This window comes from Tachysurus vachellii, chromosome 10 (assembly GCF_030014155.1).
Source record: "Tachysurus vachellii isolate PV-2020 chromosome 10, HZAU_Pvac_v1, whole genome shotgun sequence".
Lineage (NCBI taxonomy): Eukaryota > Metazoa > Chordata > Actinopteri > Siluriformes > Bagridae > Tachysurus > Tachysurus vachellii.
Window position 1 is genome coordinate 10,178,159 of NC_083469.1, and position 22,302 is coordinate 10,200,460.

A 22,302-nucleotide genomic window follows, 5' to 3' on the forward strand; every position below is an offset into this window, starting at 1 on the left:
GGTGTATGACAGCAGTATCTATTGCACACACTGTGATGTACATCACAATGTGATCATTGAAATATCTCAGTAAATGCACATGCACACATCTAGATGTTATATACCTCCTTTGAAGCTAGCAGAGGACAAATTAACCTTGTTAATGTGCAATGGGAAACATAGACTACCTGTAGAATTAATGTATCTAAGGAATTAATTTATCACAAAGGGGTGTTCAATCTAAAGGGAACATTCAGGTGCAAACAGATGACTAGTCTGGGATATTTTTCACTATACGTTCAACACTATATGTTCATTGGCGTTCATTGATAATAAAATAATGTTTCTAATGGATATACCAGATTTTTTTTAATTTAACATGTAATTCATATATATATGAATTACATATATATATATATATATAAAATTAAAAATTAGGACAGTAAAATTAGGACAATTAGTAAAATTATTAGTAAAATTAGGACAGTGCGCAATGTTTTACAGTTGTCAGAAGACACACCTCTAAACCATGTACTTAGGAGCATACATGGTGGTGGCACTTTCTAGGGTCCTCCCTACAAGTGGAAGTAGGAAGTAGTGTTTATTTAAAGACTAAGGGAGTATCTCTTCTGCCAAAGGCAGTGTTATTAAACAAAACAGAACTCTTTGGTAGTAATCTGGTTTCTCATGTGTAGAAATTTTTTTTTAATTTTTTTTGTTTAAAACTTCTCAATTACACAGGGCTCTTTCTTGAGGCCATCCTTTGCATACCATGTCTTTGGACCTCAGTTTGTGCACAGGGGCCTTCAGAGAAAACTAGTCAAAATCGTTCAATCTTACAGGAAGGTTATAACTCAAACAATCCCTCTTAAAACCCTGACTTCTTCTACCTATTAGCAAAGGTTTGACACCAATTGGTCATTAGAAGAAGTTTCTATTTGTCTTATTGAAATTCATAGTTGAAATTCACAGAGAAATTCTTTCTTTGCATATACCAACTTGCAAGGAAGCTAAAGAAATAACACATGATACAATGCCCCTGAAGAAGAGAAGGTTAAGGACTTTGCTCAAGGGCACAAGAGTGGCAGCTTTGTGGTGCTGTAGCTTGAACGGGGCACCGACCATTTACAGTAATTACCATTAGGCTACTACCGCCCTAAATACTTTTGCCTTATTTTTTACACAGTTTTACATGAAACTGTAGAAATATCTTGTATATAACTCCCAGAAGATCAGCATTTTTGGTAATACCAAAACCAGCCCTACTGGCACCATAACCATGATAAAATAACTGATAGCACATTTTTCCGCATTCTGATATTTGATGAACAGCTCTTAAGTTCTATCTGCATGGGTTTATGCACTGCACTGCTGCCACATAAGTGGCTGACTGGATAGTTGTGTTAATGAGCAAGGCCTAATAAACTGCCCATTGCATGTATATATCGGCTGTTCTTCTTCAGCAGTTTCTTCAGTTCCAAGAAGTCCTTCAGTAGCTTTAACTTTCATTTTCTGAATGCAGGCTGGCACCTTAACCACCAGGATTTGCTGTCTTTAGAAAAGCAACAATATTTCCGTTAAAACTTAGGACCCGCAGTGGATGAAGCATATCTTGAGGACCATAAAAGGCTTTACTATGACATGGCTATGTGATACCAGTATCTTGTAATGACAAATCTATCCAGAAGATGTCATCCTATAACAAGGTTACAATTAAGAGGTTCAAAACCAACATGGTTAAAGGCATGAAATCCAGACTCCAGACTTTCACCTTTCACTTTTCAGTCACAATGAGCTGACAATCAGAAATGTAAAAAATGTAAAGCCATTTATAATTATAATACACAAATAAAAGCATCGTGATCCAATGACATCTTGACGATTTCATAAAGATTCTTTCATAAAGAGTTGCTCCAAGTGATTTTGGGGCGTTTTCTCTTAAAATTAACGAAAAGATCCCAGTAAAGACAAAAGTTATTCATAAATCATCTTAACCCTTAAAAGATCTCATAAGGTCAAAAAATGTTAGGAGAAGTGAAGAGGAATTTTAAGAGGCTTACTAGTTTCTTTATCAGAGGAGAAAATGTCTGAAATGTGAAGAGGAGGAAGAAATGAGTTGCATACAATATTTAATAATGACAGTGAGTTGGCAGTTCATTTCTGGTAGTTCTTGGCAGTTCATTTCTGGTAGTTGAATTGCTCTCAAAGAGACAAGATATGAGTAAGCCCAAGTGACATGGTGAAAACAGCTGCTCGTCCTCATACCACTTTGATTCCTGATATAACTGTCACAATGTTGTCTCAGCAGACAAAAACATTGCAAAGTTTGAGAACCTTCATGAATGGACTGCTCTCAAGTGACTGATGCACCTTAAACCAGATGCCAAACTGACAACCTCTCTAGCCTATGGGTGAAGAATCCAAGGTGATTATTCCTCTCCAGTGGGGCATAATCCCAGTGGGACTCATTCTGCAAGAAATGTCTTTCACTGCCAGCAGGCTAATGATTGCATTCCATCTACTGGGACAAAGACACATTTTATTCTGTGTAACTTGGAGTACAGTTGAAGGCTGATGACATATCAGTGAATTGTCTGCAGTTCTAGAAAGATTAGGGGAATATAGGTAGCAGCCTTGATGAACCTCATTGGCAAGCAGGATAATATTTATCTTAGTTTATCCAAATGCATGCTAGTGATCTACCTGTTCAGGGGGTCTCAACCATTTTCACTGTTAGTCTACATGTCACAGTGTAAGAGGGAATAATGGATGTGTAATGGCTGGCCTGCTTCTGGATGAGAGCAAGATTGATCTGGATTGATGCCACTTTGAAGGCTCCCTGCATGAGCATTGAGAAAGGTATACATTCGAATATGACACAGTTTTTTCACACCAAGAAATTTTAGAGAAGCCCAATATACCACCAAAATGAGAAGGAAGGAAAATGGTGCAGACACAGGGAAAATGTGAAACTTCACACAAAATGTGACCTAAACTCAAGATTGAACCAGGGACACTTTAGCTGTACTTTACTTGTTAAGTGTTAAGTTAGCCCCACTAAACTTTAAATTACCCCCAAAATGAGTCATGGGTGAATTTGTTACGCTTGTGTCTCTCAAAAGGCTTCTATTCTCAGATTATTATAAATCTGGTAAATTGAAAGGGTTTAAGCCAAACCTCATTAATGTAAATATGAGTATAAATAATTTTAATAATTATGGTTAATATGATAAAAATGTTTCATTCATTCATTCATTCATTCTACCGCTTATCCGAACTATTCTCGGGTTTGCTTTACTATTGCTTAGTGTTTAGCACGTTCGCCTCACACCTCCAGGGTTGGGGGTTCGATTCCCGCCTCCGCATTGTGTGTGGAGTTTGCATGTTCTCCCCGTGCCTCAGTGGTTTCTTCTGGGCACTCCGGTTTCTTCCCCCGGTCCAAACACATGCATGGTAGGTTGATTGGTATCTCTGGAAAATTGTCCGTAGCGTGTGATTGAATGAGAATGTGTGTGTGTGTGCCCTGTGATGGGTTGGCACTCCGTCCAGGGTGTATCCTGCCTTGATGCCCGATGACGCCTGAGATAGGCACAGGCTCCCCGTGACCAGAGGTAGTCCGGATAAGCGGTAGAAAATGAATGAATGAATATCTGAATGATTTTGAATGATTTTATAACAAGCCAAGATATAACTACTGAAATCTACTACATATTATTAGTACAATATTAAAAAGCAATGTATAATTAACCATATAATTGTGATGATTACATGAATGATGGTTTGAGCTTAACAGCTGAGCTTAAATGTACTTATCATTATTGAGCTGATTGTTTAACATTTAAAGACAATACAGGAAATTCTGTACAGGCCCACCTCAATTAATTCCATTCTACTGCACTGCAAACACTGAAATATTTTAGCTGCATATCTGATTTGCATCAGACAATTTTAACCCATTTTATGTAATGTGCAATACTAACAAATAAAATATTTTTATGTTTTTATGTTTAATATGATTTTTGCAAGTTCCCATAGGCATTACGTTTAACACTTGTGCTTTAAGTGGACAAGTAGAACCAAACAGGGCAGAAGTGTTTGACCTCGGGAACCCACTTCTCAGGGATGTTCTCTAACGAGTCAGGGCTGTCCACAGAGAAGCACATTAGTATGACGTCCGTGTCCGGATAGGAAAGCGGTCGGAGCCGATCGTAATCCTCCTGTCCGGCCGTGTCCCACAGCGCCAGCTACACTTACTTGCTGTCCACCTCGATGTCCGCCACGTAGTTCTCAAACACTGTAGGGACGTACACCTCCGGGAACTCGTCCTTGCTGAACACGATCAGGAGACAGGTCTTACCGCATGCGCCGTCCCCAACCACCACCAGCTTCTTTCGGATAGTAGCCATTGTACTGGTTCTGTCAAACACTGCAAATAACTTATCAACCTTATTAGATACAAGTGATCTCTCTGCTTTTATTGCGCCGCCATATAATCTACACGCAGGGGTCACCAACGCGGTGCCCGCGGGCACCTGGTCGCCCGCAAGGAGCACTTAAGGCGCCCGCGAGGCATGTTCTAAAAATAGTACTGGTCAAAATATAGTTCCGTCTAAAAAAAAAAATTCTTGCTGTAGTTTTTGAATAAAAAATGCTTGCCTTAATGTAGATTTTAAAATGACTATATTTAATTTAATTTTATTTAATTAAAAAAAAAATGTAAACAAAAATGTTTTATGTATATAACAAACTCTGGCCTTTTCTGAAGTCAAATGTCAATATTGTGCGTACGTCACGTCCGACTCCTGACACAAGGAAGCGGTGCAGCAACAATGAGGAGTCAGTTGTGATTTACCCCCAAAAACATGGCAGAAAAACGACAGAAAACATACCATTTTCACGGTGTTTGGGAGGAAGAGTTCTTTTTTACGCCAGTCAAATAAAAGTGTGTGTGTCTCATTTGCGGGACGACGGCAAAGCGGCACAATGTGGCAAGACACTTCAGTACGTGTCACGAAAGTTTCAATGCTAACTACCCACCCGGCAGCGCATTAAGGACAGAAAAAGACGTTAAAAATCCTTTCATGCAAGTGGACATAACATGCACTGCTGAGCAACTAAGTGCTCTGTTCAACTTGGATGCTGGACAGGTAAAGATCCTAACGTTGCAAAATGACCTCCACCTCAAAGCCCATCAGTCTGCATCAAACTTTTTGTGCCTTATGGACACAGAAAAATACAGTGTTGTATGCACAGCAGCTATGAAAGTTGCCTGCCTTTTTGGTTCAACCTATCTCTGTGAATCAGCCTTTTCTAACCTGAACTTTATCAAGAACTAACACAGAACACGCCTTACTGATGCACATTTACAAGACTCACTCAGACTTGCAGTGTCAAATTATTCACCAGATTACAGTACAATGGTGAGCAGAATGCAGAAATGTGAAAAATTGTTCAAAAAGGACTAGATAACTTGTTGTGACTTGATTAATGATTTCCTTGACATTACTTCCTGATTTTCAAATGTCGGAACAGATAAACATAAATGAATGTTGCATGTTTAAATATTCCTACCGTCATTGTTGTATAAATCATTGTTAATAATTGTGGGGAATAATTAACATTGACATGTGAGCAGTCTCTCCATATTATTATTAAAAAGTGATCTGTGCAGTTTTGCTATTGAGGAAGTTTGTATCAAACAAACTTCGTACTACTCAGTTCCCTTGAAGTAGCCCTCAGTCTTAAAAAGGTTGGTGACCCCTGATACAGTCTCACAAGGTTGGACCACGACGTTTCCATGAACAGCTGCTGGACAGAACTTCTTTATAAAGCAACCTCGCTGCTTTCTTAATATAGCACTCCAATGGAGAGCAGCACGATGACTTCATGCTTTTAAACTCGCAATATTATTGGTTGAATCAGCAGAGAAGGCGTGGATTATTCTTTCACCACGAGGACTAGAACTGCCGGCCTCTTGTTTGCGCAAGCGCATGCGCACATGCCACTTCATATTAGTGGACACGTTTATTTATAAAAGTATCAACGTTTCACAAGATGATTAATCTAAATGGTAAAAACATCATAAAAAAATGACATCTTGAGACAAAGTTAGGACAGAAACTGTATTATTTATTTATTTGTAAGAATGCCATGGCTTTATACATATTTTTGTATACAACCTCTATTTGACTAATATAAATTATTAATATTATTAATACATATATTATTTATTTATTGTATTTTAAGCTAGATTTCACTGTAACAAAATTAATTGTTTTGTTTATTTTTGGACAAAGTGTTTGAAACTATTTGAAAAAGTACTAAACTCTAAAAAATAATATACAGAACACCTACAAATTTGATAAGTTATCTCACTGTAAAATATTTATTTATTGATTGTGGGCCTATTGATAATTTATTGTCATTTGAAACCCTGACACGTGTCTTTAATAAAAGAGATGCGTATACATGTACTGATTTATGAACTTTAAACACTACAGGTTTGTTCAAGTTGAACTGAATTAAACATTTCATAAAAGATAAAGATAAGATACAGTATATAATTCCTAATCGTATGTTTTGAAAAAAATTGGCGGTATAGAGTTTCTCCTAAAATGTGATTTTGATGTAAATAAACTCCCTTTTCAGTTATCCAGTTTTCATAGGCAGGCTCTAATTCTGGCTTTTTATCTACAAACATAATTTTTATCCCCACAGGCACTTCATCTGGAATAATCAATACGTGAAATACAAAAATAAATCTGAAAAAGAATTTTTAAATCTAAAAAGTCTGCCTGTCAGTCTGATGTGGGGTTTTATACATTTTTGTTAGCTGGCGCCACCTCCAGGAAGAGCTGCAGGAACACTGTGAGTTTGTCCAGCAGGTGTGGACACAGTCTGAAGTGAATGAACGGAAAATAAATTAAAGCTCCACTTAGGATGAAGAGGGTGACATATAGGTACTCGAGCTGAGGATCGTCAATAATAGGAGCTAAAACCAGAAACAAAGCCACCAGAATTACCAGGATGGGGATAAAAATTGGAACCTGAGAAAAACAAAACACAAACAGTTTATTTCAATAATTTTTCTGCTTTTGATTTTAATGATTCATGTATATTATACAGAATTAAAAAATACTTTCATCAAACAGTCAGAGAAACTTTGTGTCTTTGTTCAAATAAGATTCTTATTAGATTATTTTTAAATAATAATCTGTAATAATAATAATAATAATAATAATAATAATAATAATAATAATAGTATTTAATCTGAAAAATACATGTGCCACATTTATTGAAACATATTGATTCATTTATTATTGAAAAAAGTCAAATTTTATATTTGCTCTCAGTCCTATTTCATGTCCTATTTCACTGGGATATAAATATGAGGTTGCGTACATGTAAAAATCCCATTGTCATGTATTCACATGAGAAACACCAAAGAAAATTCAACATAAAAGTAACAGACAGCAGTTGACCTGTAATCAAGTAAAGGACATATAAATGCATGTGGTTAAACAAAACATTAAACATGATTTGGACCATAACAATCTGTTTGAAAATAACCGATAACTTTTGGATAGGTTTTGTAACTAAAGATCTGCACCTGTTTCTGTATAGTTCTAGGAGTGTGCTGCTGCCACATAACTGGCTGACTGAATAACTGCACTAATAAGATGAGAGTATATAATTTTTAACACATTCATTTTATATGAGATATGAGATATATCTCACCTTGTATGTACTTGGAAGGTCAGACCTTTTGATTTTTAGATAGAGTAGTCCAGATATTGTAACTCCATAGAAGAACCAGGATGTAAAGCTGAATGTCAGAGTAGAATTAAAGGAACAGGTGATAAACAAAACTGACTATCTCATGCATAACCTAAATTAAAAACTGGACAGATTCATTCAAGCTCATTCCTATGCTTTACCAAACAACAATAATCTTGTATTGATATTTTTATAGTAAAGCTTATAGCCCACTATCTATCTCTCTCATTATGTATATATATATATATATATATATATATATATATATATATATATATATATATATATATATATATATATATTAATAATAACTTGTAAAGCCGATGAAGCTCTAAATGTTATGTCATACCTAAAGAAGTTGATTATTCCCTGGAAGTCTCCAGGAATGAGCACAATGAAGGCAATGATGCTGGTAAACGTAAGAGCTGGAGAGGGTGTGAGGCGACGCACATGGGCCATAGACAGGATGCTAAGCTGAAAGAGCAACAAATCACAAAGAAAGAAATCTCAGAACATATAACATCTTGGGTCATGTGTATTAAAGTTTTAATTTTTCATATTTACCATGTGACCCTCTCGTGCAGCTACAAAGCAAATTCGTCCTCCACTGAAGAACGAACCGTTCAGCGTGCCAAAAGAAGATAATGAGGCTGCAATAGACATCACCCATCCCCAGCTGCCCAGCACCTTATTGCTGTTCTCAGAGAAAAGATGCTGAGGTCTTATTAATTTCTTTATTTATTTTTATAAAACCTACATTTAAATTTAGTGCTGTTCCATATTTGTTACATGCATCATCTTCCATGAATTCAAACTGTGGTGTCCTACCCCCATGTAACGGCTACAGCACTCGACGTCATCATCTCTCTAGGAGTCATTACAGCCAAATAACTGATATTGACCAGCAGGTAGAGGATCGTTACCATTGGGATGGCAATCATTAATGCTCGTGGGAGATTTACCTTACACAAATGGATATAGTATAAAATTCAATACAATTAATTGATGTTAATTACAAATTTCATAATCATTCATAGACCTCTAGATGTCCTACTAACTTGGATTTCTATTTCCTCTGGAGGATATCTTTGCTCTACACCTTTTCAACACCAACTGCCTTTACTCATCAACACCTATTAACTGAACTGATCTATCTTGTAGGGTTTGTATAAACTAGACAGCCAGTTACTGTGGTCTGGAGAATCCTGCTAGTCAGGCAGAAGAAAAAAACAGCAAGGTAGGTGATAAAGAAAAAAGCTAAATGTACTTTGTCTAAAATTATTTCAGACTAGATTGTAGTCAGTTTTATAGTAACTGTTCACTACATTGGGAAATGTGTTTTTAAACTTTTCTTTTGCTTTAATAGAAACAGATTTTTTTTGTTATCACTTTGATGGCAAAAGATCTCACTTTGTTAGATTGGAGTCAAATCAGTGGTGCATGCTGACTCAACTATAATGATCCAGTCTCATTTTCAGATGCTACTAAGGCCAAAGTTCAATATCTAAATATTGAATAGGGCAGGCTTTGGACTACTGATTGGAAGATTATGAGTTCAAGTCCCAACAACCTCAAGCTGCCACTGCTGGACCCCTGAGCAAGGCCTCTTAACTGCTCAGTTGTAAATGTAAGTCGTTCGAATAAGGGTGTCTGCCAAATGCCATAAATATCCTATCGCTTGCTGTAGACATCGAATGGTATCTCAAAGAATAGTTACTTGCCGCTGATAACACCGTGATCTAAATCTACATGATCTAAAACTGCTTTATACTGTATAATTAATAAAAGTGCTGTACATATAAAATTGAATTGGACTGTAAAGCATCGCAACCTTTATTTATGTTCAGCAATAACTGAGTATGCTATATCAAATAGACATATGCTATGTAAACAAAGTGTTTATTAGCACAAAATTTCACAAATTACCTCTGGCATTTTATTTTGCTGATATTTATAAATCTCATGAAAATCATTCAGACAGATACAGATTTGTGTTTCCTCTAGAGAATCTTGACTCTTTGTTGTAGAAGGATGTATATTTACCAACTGAATATACCATTTACACCAGTCGAGTTTTTAAAAGACATACAGTGTAAACTGTGTCAAATTATCATATCAACACAAAATCTCAAGCAACTTACCTCTGGCTTTTTCACCTCTTCAAGAACAAAGTTTAAATTGTACCATCCAGCAAAAGACCAGAGTCCCTGATACAAAGCCATTCCAATGGTACCGATCCCCAAAGTTGTACCCTCAAAGGCAATGTCTGGATTTCCAAGGGTTTCCAGGCCATTTTGGGCCATGGTAAAGATCCCACCAATAACAATCACCATCAACACCGCCACTTTAACCACTAGGAAGATAACCTGAATGGTCATGGCAAAGCGAACATTCAGCATATTGATGGTAGCCACCACTAAAATGCACGCTGCTGCTAAACATTTCACCACCAATGTAGGTGGCATGCAGCCTGGATAAAAAGGAGCCACAGCATACTGAGCTAAACTCAAGGCTACAGCTGTAATACCTGCTGGTTTCGCCACAATTGTGAACGTATATGCCACAAAGAATGCAGGTAAGGGTCCGTAGATTCTCAGGACGTAGATGAATTCACCTCCAGATTCTTGGAACATGGTACCGAGCTCTGCATAAGTGAGCGCAGCACATAGAGTCACCAGGCCACACACAGCCCAGATGATCAAGCTTGCTCCAGGGCTTCCAACATTGGACATCACAAACTGAGGGGACATGAAGATCCCCGATCCTATCATAGTGCCTGCGACCAGAGAGATCGCACTAATTAACCCTACCTCCCGCTTCAGCTTCAGGCCTTCATGCTTGTTGCTTGTCATGGTGCTGTGCTGCGAGTGAAAATGAGCTTGATACATCTTGCAATAAAAGAAAAGATCTAAAGCATGGATAATAAGATACTAAGTTGCTGATTAAATATTAACATTTAAAACAGCTTTTTGTATGTTATAGTGCAGAAGTCTGAGACCAGCCAAAGAAAATGATGGTAACGTATCTGTATAGTTAGTAGCAGAGGGGTGGGGCTGGGTTAAGGGAGATGAGCTCTCTCTCTCTCTCTCATATGGTTAAGGTGAATTGGAGCTGAGTTACACTACTATAATTTAAACCATAACCATGGGCATTTAAATAAATGAAATAATGTAATGTAAAAATACATTGTCAAATATTCTGAAAGAATGTTTAGCCCAGTAAAGTAAGAATTTGTTTATTTAGCTCATTTAAAGGTCTGTATCATTTCTTGGCAGAAAAAAAAGCAGATAAGATATATGATATTTTATTTCTTAAAGCTAACAAATATTACTGAAAACTTAAGATTTTGCCACTTTTATGTCCTAGATGTACTCTTTTGTCAACATTTATGAAAAATCAGAAACATGTAATGTTGAATTTGGTGAAAGATTGTTTTGGGATCTTTAATGATCTGGTGAAAAAAACAACTTATAACATATCTAATTAATTACATTTCCATGATCGTATGTAATAACACAAACTGACACTTTACACGTTTATTTGTTTAAAAAAAAAACACAACAAAAAAAAAAAAAGACAACAGCTCAAACACTAAAATAGGGAATTTAATCCCATTTTAAGTTAGGATGACATTAATACAGTATTTACAACAAGCTGTATTTGCTGTATTATTTAATAGTAATCTTTGTGCCACAATGCCTTTGGGAACTGCTAACAAAAACATTGCAAAAAAAAAAAAAGAAAAAGAAAAAAACAATTTAGGCTGTAACTGACTGACAAATTTGGTAAAACATTTCTTTGGGAACATTTAGAGACATTGCAAAAAATTTAATAGTAATCTTTGTGTCACAATGCCTTTGGAAACTGCTAACAAAAACATTGCAAAAAAAAAAAATTTAAATAAATAAACAATTTAGGCTGTAACTGACCGAGCAGAGTGTGCACATATTCTTTCACAATTTAAGCACATAAACTCTTCATTTTCACATCCATAATAGTTTAATAATCTCACCGTGTATGCACGAGGAAGATCAGGAAATTTTATTTTTTAGATAGAGTAACCCTGCTATCGTAACTCCATAGAAGAACCAGGCTGTAAAGCTGAAGATCAAATGGGTTGGAATTAGCATTAAAACTAGTTTTCACACACAAAACCTGAAAGAACTAAATATAGTCATAGTGCAGGTGCCTCCAACTGATGGAGTCTAGCTAAATGATTTCAGAGATAATTCTTATTATGTTAATCACATAATGTATGTGTACAGTTTAACCTGTAATGTTATTGGAAAAAATGTTGAAAAAAAAAAAAATCACATAATTTGAAACACACCCTATTTGCACTCTCTGTGTGAATAATAATGATGTATTGAGCTTGTTGCAGATTAAATGTCACAGACCTGAAAAAGTTGACTATACCCTGAAAATCTCCAGGAATCTCCAGGAGTACAATGAGGGAGATGATGGTGGTGAAGATGAGAGCTGGAGAAGGAGTGAGACGCTGCACATGAGCCATGGCTAGGATGTTAGGCTAAAACAGCAAAAAAAAAAAAAATCTTATTATTGCTTTATTTTCTTTTTCTTTTTTTACAATATAAACAGTTATTTGGAAATCTATTATTGTAGAACAATATTTTAAGAGTGAGTTCTACATTATTAACAAATTACTGTATCATTAAATGAGTCACCTGAAAGAACATGCTGTTACAGTTAAAATGACGAAGGCAAAATAATAGTTGTTCTTGTTTTCCTTACCATATGACCCTCTCGGGCAGCGACAAAACAAACTCGTCCTCCGCTAAAAAAGGATCCATTTAGAGAGCCAAAGGATGACAGTGCTGCAGCAATAGACATCACCCAGCCCCAGCTACTGAGGACCTTATTGCTGTTTCCAAAGACATAACAGTATCAACAGCTGCTTAGTCAGTGACTAACAACATGTTTAGTGTGCCATTCCTTCTGTCAGTATGCAGAATAAAAACTTACCCCAAGTAACTGCTACAGCACTGGATATCATCATTTCTCTTGGAGTCATGGCAGCCAGATAACTGACATTAACCAGCAAGTAGAGGATGGTTACCATCGGGATGGCAATCATTAATGCCCGGGGGAGATTTACCTTAAACAAATGTATAGAATGTAGAGATAAGTGCATCTTTTACTGACATATTTTACTGTTTCATAATAATCACTAACTTGTAGATCCACTTCATAAAGAACTTTGTTTCATTAGAAAGTGAAAGAATAATATTTTGTTGCAGACAAATACATATTTGTAATGCTCAAGTATACTATACTATACACATCCTCAATACAAAATGTCTTACATCTCACCTCTGGATTTTTCAACTGCTCAGTCACAACGTTTAGATTAGACCAGCCTAAAAAAGACCAGAGTCCCTGATACACAGCTATTCCAATGGGACTGAGTCCCAGCTTTGTGCCCTGAAAGGCAATGTCCAAATTGCCAAGGATTTCATGGCCTCTGTGGATTATGGCCACCATTCCCCCAATCACTTTCAATTACTATCAAAGCTACAACTTTGGCCACTAGGAAGATAACCTGAATGGTCATGGCAGAGCGAAAACTTGATGTCAGCCACCACCAAAATGCACACCATTGCTATGCATTTCACCACTAATGTAGGTGGCATGCAGCCGGAGTAAAAAGGAGCCACAGCATACTGAGCTAAACTAAGTGAGCGCAGCACATAGAGTCACCAGGCCACACACAGCCCAGATGATCAAGCTTGCTCCAGGGCTTCCAACATTAGACATCACAAACTGAGGAGACATGAAGAACCTATCATAGTGCCTGCGACCAGAGAGATCGCACTAATTAACCCTACCTCCCGCTTCAGCTTCAGGCCTTCATGCATGTTGCTTGTCATGGTTCTGTGCTGCGAGTGAAAATGAGCTTAATACATCTTGCAGTAAAAGATCTGAAGCATGGGCAATAAAATACTAAGTACAAAGTATTTAAATTTAGTATTTTAAATCTAAGTACAAAGTATTTAAATTTAAATTAGCACTAATTAACCCTACCTCCCACTTCAGCTTCAATCATTTATACTCTCTTCTCTTTATGATACAAGTGAGAATGAGCTGAACAAAGTTTGCAATGAAAGGAGGAAAAAAGGTAATAAGACACTTATTAAGTCCAATGTAATTCTGCTTAAATATTAACATGCTTGGAAAAACGTTCTATAAACAAAAGCATTACGGCAATAAAAGCAACCAGATAGTCAGTTCACTGTGAACATTTAAAGAACATTTGTTTCTCATTATCATTGTATTTAGTTATTCCATATATATTAACTACCATCACATATAATTCAAATAATAATTTAAAAAACCTGATTAGCCAAATATAGTTGTAGTGTTTTGTTGGTGTTTTTACATAAAAAAATAAAATATCGACTCTGTAGCACTTTGTATAAAATGTAATTACATGTTTTGTTTTTTGAATCACTAACAACGTGATTAATTCAATTTGATTTCAATTCGGTTTATAAAGCACTTTTAACTTTTACGTATGTAGAAATCTGGATGTAGTTTTATGAACAAATATGAGCAACCTACATTATTTATTTTTAGAGACAAAGACATCCAGAATTGCTAAGAATTTGACATCTGGTGCCAAATTTAATGCTTAGAATGTAATGAAAATCTTGTAGAAATGCTCGCATATGTTCTGTTCCAGTCAGGAAATTGTTTGCAGAAACAGCCAAACTGCCCTCCTCATGTGTTCAAACTGTGTAAAGTCAAATCTGATGATAAAAAATGTGTCTATGCAAAATCTGTTTGAAGTTTTCATATCCATCTAGTTCATCTTTTCTGTCCAGTCAAATTAAGTCAAGAAACAACGTTAAAGCTGAGGACTAAAAAGTAAGTTATCCAAACACGTAATGTACATGGTGGGCAACCTAGTGCAAACAGTGCAAGACAAGGACAGTGCAAACAGTGCAATACAATACTCTACAGGACAGATATATAAAACAGCGCCGCCCAGTGTACAGTTGGTATGGACAACAAAGAAAAATATTCTTGTAAAAATATATACACATTTGATAGCAGTAGTTGGTAGCAGCATTAAAGAGAATTGAACTGCTGTTTTGCACAATACAATACAAGACCTCATATAACTGCTGCTATTATATAAAGTTTTAATCCAGTATTTCTGCACATGCAATAGTGTATATCTGCACTTCTTTTGTGTATTGTCTTTTGTGTAATGACACTGTCCTGCACTGTCTTTTTGTCTTGCACTGTTTGCACCACGTTGCACAGTTGCACTTTATGTGGCTAGGACTACTTACTAAGTCCTTAGCCCTGTCTTCATGTGTCCTGATCCTGGAGAAACGTTTCATTGTGTACTGCAACAGCTATATATGGTTGAAATGACAATAAAATATTCTTGACTTGACTTGAATGTACAAAAACAGCATACAGTATAAAAAATGTTTATATTAGTGGTGCTGTATATTTATGTATGTGTGTATGTGTGTGTCAGTTCAGTTCACTGGAGCATGTACAGTGAGTAGAACAATGTAATCAATAACATAAAATAAACTAACATGGATAATCACATTGTGAAGTGGGAACTTACATCAGGGAGGTAATGGATTTTATTTTTAACAAAGCTGGCAAAGCTGTCTTTATCAAGAAGGTTTTGTTTTTCTCTAAATGAGATGCTACTAATGTATTCTAGAAGATTCATCAGGCACCGACTCTATTGCTTGGTGTAAATGGGTACAACCCAGAAGAAAGCTTAATAGTCTGACTTCCTGTGATGCTTCTTGATCACCTCCACCTGAAGAACACCCTTCTAGCCAGACAATAATTCTGATGTTGTCTATTGTACCTGAAAGGGAGGGAATAATCACATCTTCCCATGTAATTGGAATGCTGTCTCAATTTAGTTGTATAGTTCGCACCCTACTTGGTAGGTCTCCATATTCTACCTAATGAAAACAAGATAACAATAAGTTAAACGAAAGTCAAAAGAAAAGTCCATCCATCCATCCATCCATCCGTCCATCCATCTTCTACCGTTTATCCGGGGCCGGGTCGCGGGGACAGCAGTCTAAGCAAGGACACCCAGACTTCCCTCTCCCCAGACACTTCCTCCAGCTCCTCCGGGGGAATACCGAGGCGTTCCCAGGCCAGCCGAGAGACATAGTCCCTCCAGCGTGTCCTAGGTCTTCCCCGGGGCCTCCTCCCGGTTGGACATGCCCGGAACACCTCCACCGGGAGGCGTCCAGGAGGCATCCGGAACAGATGCCCGAGCCACCTCAGCTGACTCCTCTAGATGTGGAGGAGCAGCGGCTCTACTCTGAGCTCCTCCCGAGTGACCGAGCTCCTCACATTATCTCTAAGGGAGCGCCCAGCCACCTTGCGGAGGAAACTCATTTCGGCCGCCTGTATCCGGGATCTTGTCCTTTCGGTCATGACCCAAAGCTCATGACCATTGGTGAGGGTAGGAACGTAGATCGACTGGTAAATAGAGAGCTTTGCCTTGCGGCTCAGCTCTTTCTTCACCACAACAGACCGGTATATCGACCGCATCACTGCAGAAGATACACCGATCCGCCTGTCGATCTCCCGCTCCATCCTTCCCTCACTCGTGAACAAGACCCCAAGATACTTAAACTCCTCCACTTGAGGCAGGAGCTTTCCACCAACCTGAACTGGACAAGCCACCCTTTTCCGGCTGAGAACCATGGCCTCAGACTTGGAGGTGCTGATTCTCATCCCCGCCGCTTCACACTCGGCTGCAAACCGTCCCAGTGCACGCTGGAGGTCCTGATTTGAAGAAGCCAACAGGACAACATCATCTGCAAAAAGCAGAGACGAAATCCCGTGGTCCCCAAACCGGACACCCTCCGGCCCCCAACTGCGCCTAGAATTCCTGTCCATATAAATAATGAACAGGACCGGTGACAAAGGGCAGCCCTGCTGGAGTCCAACATGCACCGGGAACAAGTCTGACTTACTGCCAGCAATGCAAACCAAACTCCTGTTCCGGTCATATATGGACCGGACAGCCCTTAGCAGAGGGCCCCGGACCCCATACTCCCAGAGCACCCCCCACAGATCACCACGAGGGACACAGTCGAATGCCTTCTCCAGATCCACAAAGCACATGTGGACTGGTTGGGCAAACTCCCATGAACCCTCCAGTAACCTGGTGAGGGTGTAGAGATGGTCCAGTGTTCCACGACCAGGACGAAACCCGCATTGTTCCTCCTGAATCCAAGGTTCAACTATTGGCCGAATTCTCCTCTCCAGTACCCTGGCATAGACTTTTCCAGGGAGGCTGAGGAGTGTGATCCCCCTGTAGTTGGAACACACCCTCCGGTCCCCCTTCTTAAACAGAGGGACCACCACCCCAGTCTGCCAGTCCAGAGGCACTGTCCCCAGGGGCCACGTGATGTTGCAGAGGCGTATCAACCAAGACAGCCCCACAACATCCAGAGACTTGAGGTACTCAGGGCGGATCTCATCCACCCCCGGTGCCTTGCCACTGAGGAGCTTCTCAACCACCTCAGTGACCTCAGCTTGGAGGATCGATGAGTCCTCAACTGAGCCCTCTGCCTCTGCTTCCTCAGTGGAAGACATGTCGGTGGGGTTGAGGAGATCCTCGAAGTACTCCTTCCACCGTCCGAGAATGTCCCCAGTCGAAGTCAGCAGATTCCCACTCCCACTGTAAACAGTGTGAGCAGGGCACTGCTTCCCCCTCCTGAGGCGCCGGACGGTTTGCCAGAATTTCTTTGAGGCCAATCGATAGTCCTTCTCCATGGCCTCACCGAACTCCTCCTAGACCCGAGTTTTTGCCTCTGCAACCACCCGGGCTGAAGCTCGTTTGGCCCTCCGGTACCTATCAGCTGCCTCTGGAGTCCCCCAAGCCAACCAGGCTTGATAGGTCTCCTTCTTCAGCTTGACAGCATCTCTTACGTCCGGTTTCCACCACCGGGTTCGGGGATTGCCGCCATGACAGGCACCGGAGGCCTTACGGCCACAGCTCCGCGCGGCTGCGTCGACAATGGAGGTGGAGAACATGGTCCACTCAGACTCAATGTCTCCAACCTCACTCGGGATCTGGTTGAAGCTCTGCCGGAGATGGGAGTTGAAGATCTCTCTGACCGGAGACTCTGCCAAACGTTCCCAGCGGACCCTCACAGTACGTTTGGGTCTGCCAAGTCTGTTCAACTTCCTCCCCGGCCATCGGATCCAACTCACCACCAGGTGGTGATCAGTTGACAGCTCCGCCCCTCTCTTTACCCGAGTGTCCAAGACATACGGCCGGAGGTCAGATGAAACAACCACAAAGTCGATCATCGACCTCCGACCTAGGGTGTCCTGATGCCATGTGTACTGATGGACACCCTTATGCTTGAACATGGTGTTTGTTATGGACAAACTGTGACTAGCACAGAAGTCCAATAACAGAACACCACTCGGGTTCAGGTCGGGGGGGCCGTTCCTCCCAATCACGCCCCTGCAGGTGTCACTGTCGCTGCCCACGTGAGCGTTGAAGTCCCCCAGTAGAACGACGGAGTCCCCGGTCGGAGCACTTTCCAGCACCCCTCCCAGAGACGCCAAGAAGGTCGGGTACTCTACACTGCCATTTGGCCCGTAAGCACAAATAACAGTGAGAGACCTCTCCCCGACCCGAAGGCGCAGGGAAACGACCCTCTCGTTCACCGGGGTGAACTCCAACACATGGCTGCTGAGCTGGGGGGCTATGAGCAAGCCCACACCAGCCCGCCGCCTCTCACCGTGGGCAACTCCAGAGTAGTAGAGAGCCCAGCCTCTCTCGAGGAGTTGGGTTCCAGAGCCCAAGCCGTGCGTGGAGGCGAGCCCAACTATATCTAGTCGGTATCTCTCAACCTCCCACACCAGCTCAGGCTCCCTCCCCCCCAGCGAGGTGACATTCCATGTCCCTAGAGCCAGATTCCGACTTCGACTGCCACCCAATCCACATTGCACCAGCACCTTACGGTTTCTCCTGCAGGTGGTGGGCCCACAGGAGATCGGCCCCACGTCGCTCCTTCGGGCTGAGCCCAGCCGGGCCCCATGGGGTAAGACCCGGCCACCAGGCGCTCGCATGCGAGCCCCAAACCCGGGCCTGGCTCCAGGGTGGGGCCCCGGTTGCGCCATACCGGGCAACGTCACGGACCTTGCTATATTTCTCTTCATAAAGGGGGTTTGAACCACTCTTTGTCTGGCCCGTCACCCAGGACCTGTTTGCCTTGGGAGAGCCTACCAGGGGCAAAAAGCCCCAGACAACATAGCTCCTAGGATCATTCAGGCACGCAAACCCCTCCACCACAATAAGGTGGCGGTTCAAGGAGGGGAAAAGAAAAGTATGCAACTTTTTTATATTTTTTATATTGATTTCACTCTGTGTGTTGTCTATTCAATCGTATGTAATTCCAGCTGCTCAAATTTGTTTGCTTCTATAAAAATTGAAATTTGAGATATTTTGTTTACATATGTTCATGTATGTCTAAAGAAGAGCTGGTGAAAAGTTCAAGCAAGTCTGTATGCTGGATTCTGTGAGACACAGAACAGGCTTTATCATAGATATTATAACCAAAATGATAAGGAAATGCTCAAGGACAATGAAACAATAGATTCTGAGCAATACAAACGAAATATTATAATTTACTCTGAAATTGTGGAAGACCTTGTACACAGAGAATTGCTGACTTTTAACCTAAAAAAATCACAGTTCCACACCAGAGTTTGTGGTAATTAATCATCTGTCACACTCCTAAATGGTAAAGCATTTACATTTTATATTTATCGACCTTGATCTATGATCTATCCCATTGGGATAACATGCAACAAAACATTCATTTACTTGTTATCTTCCAAATAAAGGTACTTTATCTTAAGATAAGAATTACCTGTGGACGCTTAAGTTCTTCAGTTACAGAGTTCAGGTTGTTCCAGCCATCGTAAGACCACAGACACTGATAGAAAGCCATTCCTATCACACCAACGCTTGGGCTTGTCCCCTCAAATGCATTTTGAAAATTGCCAGTGTTGCCTTGAATAAGCAACACCACACCACCAATGGAAATAACAAGCAGTGCAAGGAACTTAACTGCCATTAGGATTGTTGTGACAGCCATGGAAAATCGCACATTCAGGCAGTTCACAATGACCAAGAGTAAGAGGCCAACAGCAGCTACAGACTTCACCACCACAGCTGGAGGTGCACAGTCTTCATAGAAGGGTGCAACAGCATTCTGGGCAAAGCTGAGAGCCAGTCCAGTCATACTGGTTGGCCTCACAACCAGAACAGATGTGAAGGCAAATATAAAGGCCATCAGGTTGCCAGACAAGCATATTATATAGATGTATTCACCTCCAGATTCACGGATCGTTGTTCCTAGCTCAGCTTACGCCAGTGATGCCAACATTGCCAACAGCCCACAGCAGGCCCAGATCACCAAGCTACCCCCAGGACTCCCGATGTTCAGCAGTACAGTCTGTGGGGACATGAATATTCCCGAGCCGATCATTACCCCTGCAATGAGGGACACTCCACCCATCAGTCCTACTTCTGACTTTAGCCGAAGTTTCCTTGATGTGCTGTCCATGTCTATATGTGTTTTATCTAATGGATAATTAGTGCATACTTTTCATAGACACTGCAATGTTTTATTTGCACTATGTCCCACCTGCAATTAAGTCAGTTAATAATTACAGGCTTGTGGCCATTTAAACTCAACCCTCTCTTTAGTATTATCTACAGAGCAAGAGAAGCTATATTCATGTCAAACCATTCATTTGTGCGTAATGTTTTTCTCCTTTCGTCATAGCTTTGTGTTCAAGTTCTTGCTTTTTGAGCAGCTGATGAGCAAAAAAGAGGGCTTAATTTTAATGAGGTATCCATTGAATTTAAACTATTACAATTGTATTTTACTTGATAAGGTTACAGTGTTTACAGTAACTTCTAAGCCTGATCAAGACTGAGAAAATAGTGAAAACATTAAACAGTGTTAACTACACTTATTATTTACAACTAAAACTAAAATAATGCCATATATAACAAAATAATAAAGTAAATACTTTGCATTGTACTGTTCCTCAGTTTTTTTCCAATATAAAACTACTTAGAATTCATTTATTTATTCGGTTTACATTGAGGCGGACACTCAGAATCTGAAAACTTATTAAAAACACACTTACTCCTTATAGTCTTGCTATACAGCAAATTTAATCATGGAAATTTACTCATGTGCTCTCAAGCCTATATCGATGCATACATATATGTAGCATAGAATTGGGATTCAAGGACAAAATGAGGTCTTAATATAACATGGGAGGGCAACAAAGAAGGAATTAACTTCATGCTAATATAATCACATACCAGTCCAGAAGATGTCATATTATAGCTAGTTTTCCCATCAGCCTTCTAAAGTCATCAAGTGTCTGGGCACATATTGCAAAGCCAAGGAATTTCTGGCAATCCAGACTGACTTTAAGATGATTGTTGTAATGAGTTGCTACAATGAGCAGCACTCATTTAAATAAAGCCATTTCTAATAATGGACCACTTTAAAAGTTAAATTCAGAGAAACAGGAAATGTACTTCTTTGCAAGTAAATGGTTCAACTTTTGAAGTAATGTAAGGCTTACATTACTTCAAAAGTTGAACCATTTACTTGCAAAGAAGTACATTTCATGTTACATTACATTGTAAGCTTACATTGTGTTTGTGATGACAGGAATATAATGATAAGTTACATTGGTTATGTCACAGCCAGCGTTTGTTGTGACATCAAAACTCAATGAAAGTCCCACACACGTCTTAAATTCGCAGTAAATAGCCGCCACCGCAACGGGATGCAGTCCTCGCATTTATCCACCGCGTGTCATGGTGCGTCATAGTGGGTCATAGCCAACATGGAAGTCTGTCGTACCTCTCGCGAGATTTCCATACTTTGAAGGAATTCGTGTAGCCGTAGAAACAGAGCAGCCATTTTGCCCCGGGGTTAAATCTTATAAACACAATTTTATTACTGTAAACCTTTAGTATTTTATTTATTTATTTTATAAATTATAACAAATAACATAATACAATAACATAGTATTAAAATCTTAAAACATCAGTATAACATAAAAGGAAAGAAAAATGGAAATACAAACAAGGGGTATCAAAACAATACAATTAATTTAGAAAAGAGGAATTAACAGCAATGTAAAAGTCCATAGTTTTCATAGCTTTTCAGCTTGTAAGTCATTTTAAAGTTTGAAATATGGATAATGTTTGATTTCCTTTCAGGCCACTTACGCTTATGGATATAAAACAAATAAAATACAAAGATTTAAAATAAAAATAGGACATTTTGCCATTTTATTTTCCCCATTAAAAAAATATAACATTTTTTTCCTGTTTATTAAATTTTGTCCCACATAATGAATCAAAAACAATTTTTGATATCAATCCAAAAAACCTAATGTACATACAATAAAAAAAGGTGCACAGCAGATTATGTATTTATATTACAGAATGTACAGCAATCTGATATA

The 22,302-nt window shown here is 39.4% G+C and overlaps 2 protein-coding genes and 1 pseudogene across 2 annotated transcripts; all 3 read right to left on the bottom strand.

The window, feature by feature from the left end:
* Positions 1 to 1,912: 1,912 nt before the first annotated feature.
* Positions 1,913 to 4,605, bottom strand: LOC132852553 (rho-related GTP-binding protein RhoA-A-like). The gene has a single exon (XM_060879806.1). The coding sequence runs from the start codon at positions 4,383 to 4,385 to the stop codon at positions 4,230 to 4,232; it is 156 nt and encodes a 51-aa protein (XP_060735789.1). The 5' UTR covers positions 4,386 to 4,605; the 3' UTR covers positions 1,913 to 4,229.
* A 1,614-nt stretch (positions 4,606 to 6,219) lies between these two features.
* On the bottom strand, positions 6,220 to 10,658 carry LOC132852708 (b(0,+)-type amino acid transporter 1-like). Its single transcript, XM_060880078.1, has 6 exons — positions 9,897 to 10,658; positions 8,584 to 8,717; positions 8,320 to 8,449; positions 8,105 to 8,229; positions 7,717 to 7,804; positions 6,220 to 7,025 (listed from the first exon to the last, which is right to left on the bottom strand). Exons 1-6 carry the CDS (start codon positions 10,641 to 10,643, stop codon positions 6,795 to 6,797), a joined length of 1,455 nt encoding a protein of 484 aa, XP_060736061.1. The 5' UTR covers positions 10,644 to 10,658; the 3' UTR covers positions 6,220 to 6,794.
* Positions 10,659 to 11,668: 1,010 nt separating this feature from the next.
* LOC132852530 (b(0,+)-type amino acid transporter 1-like) lies at positions 11,669 to 20,386 on the bottom strand (annotated as a pseudogene).
* Positions 20,387 to 22,302: the final 1,916 nt, after the last annotated feature.